This window comes from Trichechus manatus, unplaced genomic scaffold (assembly GCF_000243295.1).
Source record: "Trichechus manatus latirostris isolate Lorelei unplaced genomic scaffold, TriManLat1.0 scaffold00349, whole genome shotgun sequence".
NCBI classification, from domain to species: domain Eukaryota; kingdom Metazoa; phylum Chordata; class Mammalia; order Sirenia; family Trichechidae; genus Trichechus; species Trichechus manatus.
This window is the reverse complement of record NW_004444285.1, coordinates 602,753-617,035: the sequence shown is the minus strand read 5'-3', so window position 1 is coordinate 617,035 and position 14,283 is coordinate 602,753. Positions and strand designations below refer to the sequence as shown.

At 44.0% G+C, this 14,283-nt stretch overlaps 1 protein-coding gene across 2 annotated transcripts; it reads right to left on the bottom strand.

The window, feature by feature from the left end:
* Positions 1-2,878: 2,878 nt before the first annotated feature.
* ZNF22 (zinc finger protein 22) lies at positions 2,879-7,420 on the bottom strand. Of its 2 annotated transcripts, none has more exons than XM_023725667.1 (2): positions 7,380-7,420; positions 2,879-4,882 (listed from the first exon to the last, which is right to left on the bottom strand). In XM_023725667.1, the coding sequence occupies exon 2, from the start codon at positions 4,801-4,803 to the stop codon at positions 4,126-4,128; it is 678 nt and encodes a 225-aa protein (XP_023581435.1). In that variant the 5' UTR covers positions 4,804-4,882; positions 7,380-7,420; the 3' UTR covers positions 2,879-4,125. The 2 variants fall into 2 exon arrangements, with proteins under 2 accessions (XP_023581435.1, XP_023581436.1); XM_023725668.1 differs by lacking the exon at positions 7,380-7,420 and adding an exon at positions 6,697-7,189.
* Between the last annotated feature and the right edge of the window lie 6,863 nt (positions 7,421-14,283).

The following is a 14,283-nucleotide window of genomic DNA, read 5'->3' as shown; positions in this document are numbered from 1 at the left end:
ATGATGTTCAGCGCATGGTGCAGGTAGGCAGGAAGGCGGGGGTGGGGGGGAGATTGTGATGTGTGGAGCTAAGACGGGTATGGGAAAGAGGAAAGAGGAATAGGAGCCAAAAACATACAAACTAAAAAGAGTGCTAAGAGAGCTTGCCATTGGAGTGGAGAGATGAGAGACTAAGAAATGGAGGAAAATAGAAAGGAAAGAAAAAGGGTAGAAGAAAAAAATGAATAAATAAAAATTAGAAAAAAGAAAGAAAGAAAAGTCTCCAGGGATCCCACTGTTGTGGCTGCGAGCACTGTGGAAGTTGCTCCAAGGCCGTGAAGTACAGCCTGGTTAGAAGGGGTAGAGGTGTCACACAGCACGAGGTATTCAGGAGACAGGAAGAAAAGGTCAGTATAGAGAGACAAGAAACTGACAAATGAAGAAAGATAAAAAGGGAAAAAGAGAGAGAAGAAAACAGAACAAATAAACAACCAAAAGAACAAAACCCCAAAGATAGAAAAACAAGAAAAAGAAATGCCCCCAGGGATCCTATTGCATGTCGGTGCAGAGTAAGGGAGTAGCTCCTAAGCTGCACAGTACTGCCTGACTAGAAGGGGCTCCCAAGCTGAGAAATGAAAAAGAAAACAAACAACAAAAAAGCCCCGGGGATCCCACCAGTGTGGCGGGATGGGCCAGGAAGCAGTTTCACAGTCAAGCGGTGATTCTCAGCCTTTCAGGAAGAAGATGGCACACGGAGCCAGGTATTTGAGAGAAAGGACGGCTAGGTGGTGAGAGGTAATGAAGAAATCCAAAGAAGTGGCAAATAGCAACACCAGCAGCCAATAAATGGCACTCAGGGAGCTGGCCAGTGTGGGCGGGTGGAATCCAAGCAGCACTGGGGTGAAGCTTGTGCTTCCTGCCCAAGAGACTGTGGCTGCAGGAAGCAGAGGAGGCCGAATGGGGGTGAAGAAGGGTAGGGGGTGGGAAAGCTTATGTCTCAGGTTACCAGTTGTTCTATCTCCTGCTGGAGGCTCTGTGAAGCTGCTTTCTCATACTCCCTGTTTGCCAATCTCCGATAGGAGTCCAAGATGGCAGATCTGTGCTGTGTTAGCCAATAGGGGACCTATGCATGTATCTCTTCTTGCTCTCTGTTCTCTATCAGTTTCTTATTCCTTTCAGTGCTTGGCTGAGTTCTTTATCTCTTTATTCGATGCTTAGGGTTTCAGGATTGATATCTGTTTGACTTAGTTTTTAGGATCTTTGCTGTGGAGGGATGGCGTGATGCTTCTGTCTATAGCACCATATTGGCCAAGTGATTTTTAATACTACATCTTACTTGTTTAGGGTGGAAGGAATTTTGGCGATACTTCTTAAAAAATAACCTTGGAGCTTTTTTATTTTCCCCAACCAAAAAGCCCAAAGGTTTTATAAGAATGGAACCTGAAAGTAGAATAAAGGATTCAGAGCTTGGTAAACCTGAGTTATGTTGGAAACTCAGCAGAACATTGTTGGGGGCAGCATATTTCAGTACAATGAGAAGACGAAGTGCTTACCAAACTCACATTACATTGATATTTAATGTCTAGTAAGGGAATATTTCCTTTAGTTATTTTAAAGCAGCTATGATTTTTCTATCTCAAAAGATACATTACCATAGTGCTACTGTGGCACATGACCACAGAAAGCTACCATAAACGTTACTGATCTATTTCCTCTCCATTTAGGGCTCTAAAAAGAAATGCAAACCATAGTCAAATTGAGAATGCATCAAAATCTGAAGACAGTTTGCCTCATTTTTATGGAGGATTTGGAAGTCTATTCAGGTTAAATGTAAACTGTGAAACTGACAATGCTCAATTCTACCTGAACTCTGTGATCCTGGAAAACACCAGCGGTCAAAGAAGTCCTCCCACCGTGTGTTCCAAAAAATGGATTACTGTAAATAACCTCTTTCCCCATATGATTTAGATAAGACTGATGCCCCTTTTTACCTATGACAAAGCCAGACACAGATCCTCCAAATTCCCATTCTTTGCCTCATGAACAGTTGACTGAACTGCTTGTCCTCACTGACCAACCAGAAAAATGCTTGTTAACCAAACTTTAAGCTTCTCTCCTTCCCTCAGTCCCTGAACTTTAGACCACTCTCACCTTAAGCCAACATGCAACCCCTCCTTAAGGGTCCCTCCTGAAGACTAGGCTGGCCTCAGCATAAAACACTCTGATTTACTATCTGATCACATCATTTCATTCCACTTCCCCACGCCTGGTTTCTAGTCTTTACTCTCATCTCTGATTCTTGAGATGCTTGTTGATCTTACAGTTGGAGAGGTCTCCCTATTGCAGTATCCCTCCTGCCCCGCACTATTGCAATAGTCCCTCCTCCCCCTTGTAGTATCGCTTCCTGAATAGATCCTTTCCGTAACTAAGCCTGGGTTTATTATTTTGACAGAATAAAAAAGTTGCTGTCAAACAGGCACATTCATGAAATTTAAGAAAGTAGTGCTGGTAGTAGCCAGACTCTGGACACAAACTGGCTATAAATAACATTGATGGTAGATCCTAAAAAGCTCTCCAGAGTTACACCCCTGCAATAAAGTGACTGGCTGGGAGCAATAGAACACTAGGTAAGCAGTCAAAGATCAAGTCTTTTGTAAAAGATAACTGCAATCACCCAAATTACAACATACTTTGTAGATACCCTATTGGATAAAACTGTTGTCAACACAGCCATCTTTTATGATCGTGCACCCAATCAAATGGCCAGGAGGGAGGCAAAGTTCAAAAGTGAGGAAATATAACAGGCAAAACAAGTGATTCTACCAAAAAGCTTGATTGTAGGCCCGAGTCTAACCCATTAAAACAATTTTTCAGGAGAAAAAGAAACAGAAGGTGGTGGTATGCAAAATATTCAATTTTTTATTTTTATGAATAATTGTTATTAATACAGCAAGAACTCATGATTATGAAAGATAGAAAAAATGAGAATTTTAGCATTCAATAGAAATTATAACCTGAGCTGAATGTTGACCAGAATGTCTGACACCTGCCCTGTTCTGACGGAAGTTAACAGGTTTATTAGACTTCTTAAACAATTCATGTAATGCAGAAAAAGTGAACTTAGATTTCAAAACTGCTACAATGCACTGGCACTTGAATTAAATGATTTTTGCTGTTGACATTTGCTTAAGATAACCAGTTACCTAAAGGTCTCATAGGGGAAGGCAGGGAGACATGTAAATTGTAGATTTTAATTAGTAAGAAGCAAGCTGAGATTGTATTGGTAAAATACAGTAAATATTTATCTGTGTAAATCTAAAAGGTTGGCTCAGTTTGTCAGAGCACAAGATAATGCCAAAAGTTCAAGGGCACAGGGATGGATCAATGTCAATCCATCACCACTGTGGAAAACAAGAACAGAGCAGTAATGCCACAAGGAACAGTATTAGTAGGAATAGAAGATGTGTGGTCTAATTCAGTTCTTGTTTTGGCTTCTATAGATCGTTTACTAAGAATCTGGTGAGAAACAGGCAAATTCTACTCCTTTAATAATTGTCCATAAACAGGGAAATTCTACTCCTTTAATAATTGTCCATAAGCAGAAGGGAAGAAATAAAAGAAACCTAACATACAGTGAGGGGCCTTGCTGATTAAAAATCTGTGAAGGAGAACACATTTTTATACGTTGAATCTCCAATTCATATTATAAACCATTTATTACACTACAAAACTTTATAAACATAAAAACTCCTCATATGAACTCCAAAACTAATGGAAATCTCGCTTCCTTTTATTCAATTACTCCTTCCCACATAAGTCCTAAAACTGAGTAATCACATTCCTGCACTTTCACGTGTCATCAAAACGTGATGGTTTTTATCAAAATGATGATGAGAAGCAATTTCAAACGAGGTGAAAGGATCTTGTATTCTCTCAAAATGTTTTCAGCTCTCTGTGCTCGAAGTCGCATTAAAAAAAGGAATGAGAACAGCTGGACTCGTGTAGTTTCTTTCAGCCCAATAATGTTATTAAAGCCCCAATGTCTCAATGCTAGCAAAGGATCCAGTATTTAAGTGCTCTACTACAAAGCATCTCCGGTTCTAAAAGCAATAGCCTTTTCTAACAGGGCTGAACAGTGCCCTTCATCTAGCGGAGACGAGCCACTGACTTCCTTCCAGTGCCAGCTTTCCAAGATGATACTAAGTGAGTTTTTGCCCTGATGTTTTTGCTCCGGGTTTTACGAGGTTTCTCCTCTTTGTGCACCTTCATGTGCTGCCTGAGATGAGAGCTCTGGCTGAAGCATTTGCCACATTCACTGCACTGGTAGGGTTTCTCTCCTGTGTGGGTTCTCTGATGTTGAATGAGGTGAGAACTCTGGCTGAAACATCGGCCACACTCATCACACTGGTAGGGTTTTTCTCCAGTATGGATTCTCTGGTGCTGAATGAGATTTGAGCTCTGTTTAAACCTTTCTCCGCACTCATCACATTTATAGGGCTTTTCCCCCGTATGGATACGCCGATGCTGAATGAGATTAGAACTCTGAAAAAAACTTTTCCCACAATCAGCACATTTATGGGATTTCTTTCCAGTGTGTATTTTCTGATGTTGAAAAAGAGTCGAACTCTGACTGAAACTCTTTTCACATTCAATACACTTATAGGGTTTCTCATCCAAGCTTCTTCTCAGCCTACTCAAGCTTGAGTCAAATCGAGCAGCCACTCCCCACTTCTGCCGCGGCCGTGCTGTTTTGCGCTGGTTCTCATAGGCTTTTCCTTGGCTTGAGCTCCGAGAAATAGCCCCTTTAGATTTTCCTAACTTCATGGTGAAGAGCTAAACGAAGTCTCCTGTCTTCCTCTGCACTGTTGTTGTTTTGCTTCCTTGGGCTGCAGTTCTGAATTTTCTGTGTATAGGAGAACAAAGAGCAAATCATCTTCTCATCAGTCAACTTTAATACCTCTTCAGCCCATCAAAATTACATACATATTTAAAGTGTATTCAATTCAAATGAGAACAAGTAATTCTGGGGAATACTTGCAAAATATTTCTAATAATTCCAGAGTTTAAACAATACATAAATGTCTCCAAATTTTGACTGAATTTACTTTTGAAGTTTTCAACTGTTGGGACAGGACACTGAAGAGTGAGGAAAAGTGACTAGGTGTAACATAAGTTTTTATTAGGCATTATTAAATGAGTATATAATTTTGGAGGATTAAAAGGTAGAGACAGAATATCATATCTTAATAGAAACAGAAGAACTCCAGAAGACAATCAAAATTGGGGTAATATCATTGTTTTACTATTTACATACCAAGTTAAACTTCTACTCACTTACTGGTGACTATCTCATTAACGTGTCCAAACTTGAAAAGAATGGACAAATCATACTACTTTATGAACATTCCTGTTGGTCCTTATTTGTTTAGTCTTCTATTTTCACAGTTACAGAAGACAACTTACTCTAACTTTGTAGTAGAAATTGTTTTTGAAAGTAGAAACTATTCTATAATAGGCTTCCTGTGAGTCTATTCAGCAAATACTGGATAAGAAAAATGTCGGTTAAGAGATGCTTACTATTTTTTTTCTAGATTCTAATGATCCAAGAAAGAGGGATAATTCTTTGAAAACCTGAAACAAGAGGATTGTTTTTGCATGGAGAAAGAAAAATTTAAAAGAATTTTTATGAGTTAGTGGAATGAAGACTAAGGAAAAAAGGTAGTAGGTAGAACACCAGAAAAAGAGAAAGAAACAGTTTAGCACAGAAGTTTAAAAAGACCCAAATACTGCAAAAATTCAAATAAATTAATTTTACTTATTTATTTACAGGGGCAATGGTGGTTCAGAGGTAGAATTCTCGCCTTCCACGAGAATTCTGAGTTTGATCCCTGGCCAACGCACCTCAAGCACAGTCACCACCTGTCTGCTAGGTTTCAGCAGAGGTTCCATACTAAGATGGACTAGGAAGAAAGGCCTAGTGATCTACTTCCGAAAATCAGCCAATGAAAATCCTATGGATCACAATGGTTCAACCCACAACCTACTGTAAGGATGGAGCAGGACTGGACATCATTTTGTTCCATTGTGCATGGGGTCACCATGAGTCCAGGGCGACTTGAGGGAGCTAAACAACAATTTATTTATAAGGGTGACTCGAAGCTGTTCAAAATAATTGCCATAAACAAAACAAAACAAAACCCAAATTCCAAATAGGTAGTAATGTGACAGAAGCTAGGACTACAAGAGTGATGTAATTATGGGAACTATTTTCCACATCTTCGGGCAAAATGAGAACTACCCTGGATCTCTCTGCATACAAGCAAGTGAAAACACAAATTATCTTATTTTTCTTGCCTTTCTTTCACCTTACTGTGTAATTGAGACTCCATATATGATAGAGCGAAGGACTTTATCTGAATATTTCATAATTATACCTGCTATAATTATGGCCAATGTTGCAAAGAGCAAACTGCATACAACAAAAAATTAGACTATTACCCATTCCTTAACATTAGCAAATATTTACAGAACATCTACTTGTGTTATGTATAGTGATGGTGTTCAAAAAGTAGCCACAACCATAATTACACATTTAAAAAAAAAAATATTTTTGTTAAGGTGAAGTCAAATCTGGTATGAAACTCTGAGACTATCTACCTAGAACACTACAAATGAGGGTAGGCTGACAAGTAGCCTATGAGCCAGACAGTGTGTTACCTTAATCTGGTGCTAGCTCATTAACTCTCACAGCAGCTTTGTGCAATTATGTTCCTATAACAGCTAAGGAGACGGAGGCATAAAGGTAGTCAAGGACTTCGGCCAGGTTCCCAACCTCTTGCGTCTGACTGCAGACTTGTAGGGACAGAAGTGATATTCAAAGCCACATCTTCGAAAGCCAATTTCAGGGCTGCGACTAACAGCACGTGCGAGTCCTAACGTAAACTTGAGTGACTGGAGCTAGAGAAATGAGGCCCTGGGTAACTATAATGTGCCCCAGTTGCCTCCTACATAAAATTGGGATGATCACAAAGCACGTCCAGGACGTTAGAACTTCAAATGAGCTGGTATCTGCAAATCGCTGTGGACAGCCCTGTGCTGCATAAGCCCCTTCAAGCTACGTGATGGAAGGAGTCAGGGCTGGGAGTCACGGGCCTAGTTCTGTCCGCTCTGGGCCAACTTGCAGCGACCCAGGTTAAGAACCCTCCCCTTCGAGCCCCCGAAGGCGGCTCCTCACGGGCCCGCCCGCCCGCTCCCGGAGGCCCGGCCCAACGCGGGGAGCCGAGGCCTAAAGGCGCCAGCCCCGCCGCCGCCCAGTCCGCCCCGCCCCACAGCGGCCGGCTTGGGCCCGTCAAGCTGACGAGCGCCCGGGCCGCGGGGCACCCACGCTGAGAGCTACTCACCACTCCCGGTGCGGCCACCGCCCTGGCTGCCTGGGTGCCACTCGGCTCGCCGGAAGTGAGCGCCGCGCCGTTAGTCGGCACCGCCGCGGCCGCTCTAGGCGCACGGCGGAGCGCCCCTCTATGGTCCCGGGCCCCCTGAATGAGGTTGTATTGCTGTAGTTTTGCTTCCTTGTCCTCTCCCACCCCTGGAAGGAGCACTGCTCCTGTGGCGAGTTCCCTTTGCGGTGGAGCAGCTCCATGTACAGCCTGCAAACCGAGGACTGTCAGAGCTTTTGAAATCAAACACAAGCCTGCCCATCTCGAAACTTCATTTTTTTCTGCAAATATTGAGCACTCGTTATAAAGAAATACTTGTGGAGAGCCTAAGCTGTTTCCGATATTTTTCATGAGTTACCTTATTTAATTAACAACAACAGAAAAAAAAAAAAAAAATCCCAAAACCAAGAATCCTACAAGATGAGAATTATCATATGCATTTTACAGATAAGGCTTAGAGAAGAAATTCACCCATCCCAGTTTGCATAATGTACAGTGGCAGACCCAGAACTGGATTTTCCACATACCACCCTGTTTCTCTGTAGTAATGATCTCTCCTGGTTCTTCTACCTTATAGGCTACCCCTCCTTTGCCAACAGTGCTCAATTCTCTGACTTGTTCTCTGTGTTCCCTCACTCCCTTGGAGGAACTCCTCCAGTTTAATGGCTTCGAATACCACCTGTTTTGCTGAAGACTCCTGAATTAGTAACTCCAGTCAGACCCTGGGATGGAAATATTCTTAACCTCTGGACTTTATATCCACCTGTCTACTCAATATCTCCATTTGCATGTCTAATGGGCATCCCAAACCTAGCATGCCTCCAAACAAACTCCTGATACTCACCTCCTAACCTGGATGGCCATGCCATGTTTCCAGGTGCTCAGGTCCAAAGCCTTAAGGTCATCATTGTCTCTCTTTTTTACCCAAACCACATCTAATTCATCAGCAAATTCTGTTGGCCCAATCTTCAACATGTATCTAGAATCAAACCACTCTCAACACCTCCACCAAGTCTCTTGTCATCTCCTGTCTGGATTATTGCATTGGCTTCCTCACTGGTCTTTCTACAGTCCCACAATGATCCTCTTAAAACTCAAGTCAGATCATGTCATTCATTTCTTCAAAACCCTCCGAAGGCTTCCCATCTCACTTAGAGCAAAAGCCCAAGGCCTTACAATGACATGTGAAGCCCCTTATGATCTGTCTCTTTTGTTCTTGGCTGTCTCTGCATTGCCCAAGAACAATGCCCTGCAGGTAATACACAATCATTCAAATTTGTTGAATGAATGAATTTATAAGATGCTTTATTGTTTACAAAGTGCTTTTACATCTGTCCCCCAGTCATTCAGCTTTAGTATAGTCTCATGAAGCAGGGATCATCATATATGTCTCAAAAGAGCAGTAAAATCAGGCTTAGAAAAGGACACTTGCCTAAAGTAACACAGCAAGTTGATGACAGTCTAGATTAGATCAAAGATGCAGACTGTATAGCAGGGGCTTTCTGCTGGGCAGGGAGCTGCCTCTACAGATGGCAAAGCATGACACTGCCTGAGGTCTGGACAAGGACTGTAAAGTCTATAATATGGATGATATCTGGATTGCTGGAAAGATGAAATGAGATGAGGCACTCAGCACAATGCACAACACATAGGAAATATGAGCCATTGTTATTACTTTTATTATTAAATTATTACAACGTGTTGATGATTGTGGTTGGAGAAGGTTGAGGGGAGACAGTTGTCAGAGATGCCAGGCATGGTTGAGGAGAAAATTTAAAGAGGACAAATGCCCTGCTGGGACTGTTTGCTCTATCTCCATTAAAATAAGAAGATAAAATTTACCCCAAACTATTTTATTAGTAAGACAGTCATTAGTTCAAACTAACTTCTTTGCATGTACCAAATGAGGGTGGATGATCTCATTTTCCTGTGCCTGAAAGCAAGTAGGCCAGCCACAGAGGGCCTGGACATGTGTATATGGGAAAGGTTGAGAAGTGGGTAAAGATAGATGCCACCAAAAAAAAGAGAGCAAGATGAAAGTTTGAGGAAATAAAGGGATGTGGGAGGCCAAGAGTGGACAGAGTAGGAGGTAGGGATGGAGAGAAACACGAGCCATGAATAGAGACCAAGGGGAAAACAAGGAAAGAGGGAGAGAAAACAGGCAGGGTTTTATGCTCTCAGTTTACTTATTAGTGTAATAATACTCAACATTACTGAATGCCTCTTATGTGCCTGGCACTGTTTGAAACACTTCACTCAGTATTCCTGTGGAATAGTTGTTCCCCAGCATTTGCTACCCCTTCTCGGATTTTACATTCCTCCCCAATGCCTTGTGATTTCAGTGCCTCCTGGAGAAGTACGTCCCCATCCCACTGATGTTGACTTTGCCATTTGATTGCCTTGGCCAACTGCATGTCTGTGGACATGAAGACACACTCATGCTTTTTTCTACCTCTAGAATAACATGTCCCAAGTAGGGGCAGCTCCTTGAGTTAAGGATCCAGAACGAGAAGACATGTGGATCAGGGCCACATAAGGCAGCCCACAGCTGCCTGCAGTCACTGACATGCAATATGAAAGAGAAGTAAATGCTGTTGTAGCCACTGAGATTTTTGGTGTTGGGTGTTACTGCAGCAAAGCTGACTAATATACCTCCCAATAACCTTAAGAGATGGGAACTATTATTATCCCCATTTTACAGATGAAAAAATGGAAACAAGTAACTTGCCAAGGTCACACATTTATAAGTGGCAGAGCCAGGTTTTACAACCGGACAGTCTTGCTCCAGTGTCTACACTCTTAACCTCTAAATAACAGCAGATCCCTTAGATGGTGTCTTAGTCATCTAGTGCTGCTCCAACAAAAATACCACAAGTGGATGGCTTTACAAAGAGAAATTTATTCTCTCACAGTCCAGTAGGCTACAAGTCCAAATTCAGGGCATCAGCTCCAAAGGAAGGCTTCAAGTCCAAATTCAGGGCATCAGCTCCAGAGGAACGCTTTCTCCATCGGCTCTGGAGGAAGGTCTGTGTCATCAGTCTTCCTTTGGTCTGGGAGCTTCTCTGCGCAGGAACCTCAGGTCCAAAGGACGCGCTCTGCTCCCGGCACTGCTTTCTTGGTGGTATGAGGTTCTCATGTGTCTCTGCTCGCTTCTCTCTTTTATATCTCAAAAGAGATTGCATTAAGACACTAATCTTGTCAATAAACCTCATCTTGTCAACCTCATCACAGTGATAGAATGTATAACACATGAGGAGATCACATATAATCTCATCATAGTGGTAGAGTTTACAACACATAAAGAAATCACATCAGATAACACAATCATACAATACGAGGAATCATGACCTAGCCAAGTTGCTACACACATTTTTTGGGGGACACAATTCAATCCATGACAGAAGAGATGTCAGGTTATTTTAAAGCAAATTAAATTATTGAAAATGGTCATAAACCTGTTGCTGTTGAGTCGATTCCAACTCATAGAGACCCTATAGGACAGTGTAGAACTGCCCCATAGGGTTTCCAAGGAGCGCCTGGTGGATTTGAACTGACAACCTTGTGGTTAGCAGCTGAGCCCTTAACCACTGCACCACCTGGACTCCCAAATGGTCCTACATATTTATGAAAGAGGGAGGGGTGGGAAGGTGGGAGAGACCCACAGGGGAGAAAAGAAGGGCTATGCCACCATCGAATCCTAACAGTATCTCTTTCTGGGGAATCTGGGCCAAGAGGAGCCAGATCCTAGCTGCTGGAACTTCCTGGGGATCTGCACTCAGCAGGGACCAGTGTGCCCTGGGTCCATGGTATTTGAAGGGCCCATTCTAGAAAGAGGCTTGTGGGCTGAGAAAAATCCTGGCAAGACAGCTTCCTTTTAGTATGGCTTTGTCCCGTGCCCCCACCCCCTTGCAGACAGGTGGACAGAGAGGCTGACACAGACACACAAGCGCGGTCTCAGCAGGGGGAGCTGCTGCCTGGGCCTGTGCCTGGCCACAGTGATCCCCAGACCAAGAGCAAGAAGCCTGGCTGCATGACAGGCCTAGGCAGCCCATCTCAGCACAGCACAGGGACCCTGAACAGTGGGTTTTGTGCACCAAGCCTGAGACTTTGCTCTCTGTTTCCTTTGGGTTCTATGGGAAAGGAAGCCCCAGGAATTCCCATTCCTGGATCTGCAGAGAACAGCTCCCTTAAAAGCCTGGCCAAGAGGGTGCAGGGGTCCCGCCCTGCACACTCTGAGACTTGGGCCTGTGAACAGCTGGCTCTTTCCCAGAGGACTGTAGTCCCTGGGGGCCAGAGAGTATGCATCTGGCTGTTCTGACACTTGGAACTGCTTGGCTTTGGCAGAGATTCCTGCCTGGCCACAGCTGAAGGACTAAGAGGCAGGGGTGGGCTAATGTCTCATCCACCATGCCTAATAAGGTATCTGTCCCCTGCTTACTACCCCCTGGTGGCTGCTGAGTGTTCCTGCCCTATGCACACAGGGGGACATTTTGTATGACCTCCACAAACCACCTTGATCAGACTGGGATACTTCTTGTCTGTGTCCTTGAGACTAAGGGGCCAGATGTGCCCTGGGTAAACACACAGCTTTGTTTTGTCAGTGGGAAGGTCTTTAACCCATTTCTGGAAAGCATTCTAAGCAGGCAGCATGTGATTATCACTGTGGGAAAAACAAGCTGTTTTTGATCCCTTCTGGTAATTCGTTCTGGGCAAACAACCCTGTTTTGCCCCAGAGCCCAGTCTTACTTTTGCCATCAGGCTGATTTTATCCTGCGCTGTTTACTCTCTCCTTTGGCTTTGCCGCCCACCCAAGCAGGGCAGTCCTGTTTTAGAAGATGTTCGTGACAGGAGTCTCTACTTTTGTACTAGTTTCCGTCAAGTTAATTCTGACTCATGGAGACTCTGTGCGTGTCAGAGTACAACTGCTTCATAGGGTTTTCAATGGTTTATTTTTTTGGAAGCAGATCGCCACACCTTTCTTCCGAGGTGCTTTTGGGTGGGTTCAAATTACTGACCTTTTGGTGAGAAGCCCAGTACTTAACCATTTGTGCTACCCAGGGACAGTGTCTTTGCTTTGCTACCTGAGATTCTAGTGAGTGAACAAGCAAGCATATAAGACACAATGTAAGCGCTATTGAGAAAGGGAAATGGAACTCCCTGCATACCCCAGCTGGAAGCTACAGAGCCTGTAACACAGTCTGAATTGAGATGTGAGGTGTGCTGAATCCCCAGCTTTTCAGAATACCTCTGAAAACCTAATATGTGCTTATAGAAAGGTCTGTTAACTCCTCAACTGACTGTAAAAGTGGCTATCTTCCCATTTCCTGCAAAACTTCAAGTGATTTTTCTTAGGGATGATGTTCAGTTGTTAGTTTTGACAGCAAAAGCGATACTTATCTTAAAAAAATCTTAATTAAATATATTGTAACAACTGCTCAAAAAAAAAAAAAAAAAAAAGGCCATTGTGTACAGAGAGGTTCCCATGAGCTGGTCCGCCTTGTCCTGTCCCCAGCTGGTAGGCATCTCTGCTTGGCCTGGAATGCCACACACCATTGTAGCCAGCTCCAGCTCGGCCTCAGGCCTCCTTTCTGGGTGCTCCCCGGCTCTCACTCAGCTGGCCCCCCGACATTCTCGGGTGTCTGGCCTCCTCCCACAAGGAGCTCCCTGAAAGCTGGTTGGATGGTGCCCTAGTCTGCACCTCCAGGGCTGAGTACAGGACCTGGCACAGGAACACTACTGCATTCATGCTGAACAAATGGGTGGGTAGTTGTCTACATCCAAGGTTTTAGATCAGACGTGGGGAGCAAAACTACCTGGGGAGTTCCTGTTTTCATTTCCCATCCTCAGCGAGCCTCTGTCTCCATCTCACCTGAGAGCCCCTGCCTCGCAGATTCCTACCGCCCAACCTGATAAGACTCTGTGATTCTGAGTGACCTGTCACCCACTGTCTAGCAGCCCAAGGCCCCCACCAGTGATTCCTATTCTGCGTCCTATGGCACCGTCTCTTCTCGGGCTGGACCTCCACCCCAGGATACACATGGAAACAGGAATTGTACCGACTTCAAGAGCGATAGGCTGCGGTTCAGCTCTGGCTTTTCTGCCAAAAGCAGCTAGGCATACTGTAGGGGTTTGAGAGGTTAGAGCAAGGGGGCCCAGTGGAGACACAAGCAAAAAGAATAAGAAAACCTCTCCCTAATTTCTTCAGTTCAACATGTTGTTAGCTGTTGTCAAGTCGGCCCCCGACATACAGTGACCCCATGCACAAGTGGATTGGAGTTGTGATCCATGGGGTTTTCATTGGCTGATTTCACAGCTCATTTATTGAGTACCTAGAAAATTCTGCTTCATAAGAAGAGCATGGACAACAGGAGCGTTGTGCTGTGCATCTCTGATGCTGCTGCTGCCTTGATAGAGCAGGACAGAGCCAGGGGTGGGGGTCGGGCGGCCATGGCGTGAAAGTCACCTTGACAGGTCTGGTCCACATTACATGGCTGTCCCAAGTCTCTGCCATTACGGGCACTGGTGAGGTGCCTCCATGTGAGTGGACAGAGAAGCTCTCCTATCTTTGGAGCCCTTTATAGCTCTTCCCTCTGCATCCACCATCCACAGATGCCACAGGGATCAGCATTTGAGTCTTCAGTTTGTCCTTGTTTTGGATAAGCACTTCAAGTGACTGATGTAAACTGTTGCATAGTTTTGCAAAGGCATCTCATTCCAGAAATTCTCCAACAGGTGACAAACAGACTGTTCAGTGTCTGGCCCCAGGCAACTCAAAGCCTTTTCTTCCCAAACAGACAATTCTCCTCATCATGCCCCTTTGAAGGAAAGTAGTAAGAGTTGTCTGCTGCCCACCAGAGCAGGGGAAAGC

What these genes read in the sequence shown, in the direction of transcription:
- ZNF22 (XM_023725667.1), bottom strand. Translation starts at nt 4,803, where the DNA reads ATGAAGTTAGGAAAATCTAAAGGGGCTATTTCTCGGAGCTCAAGCCAA.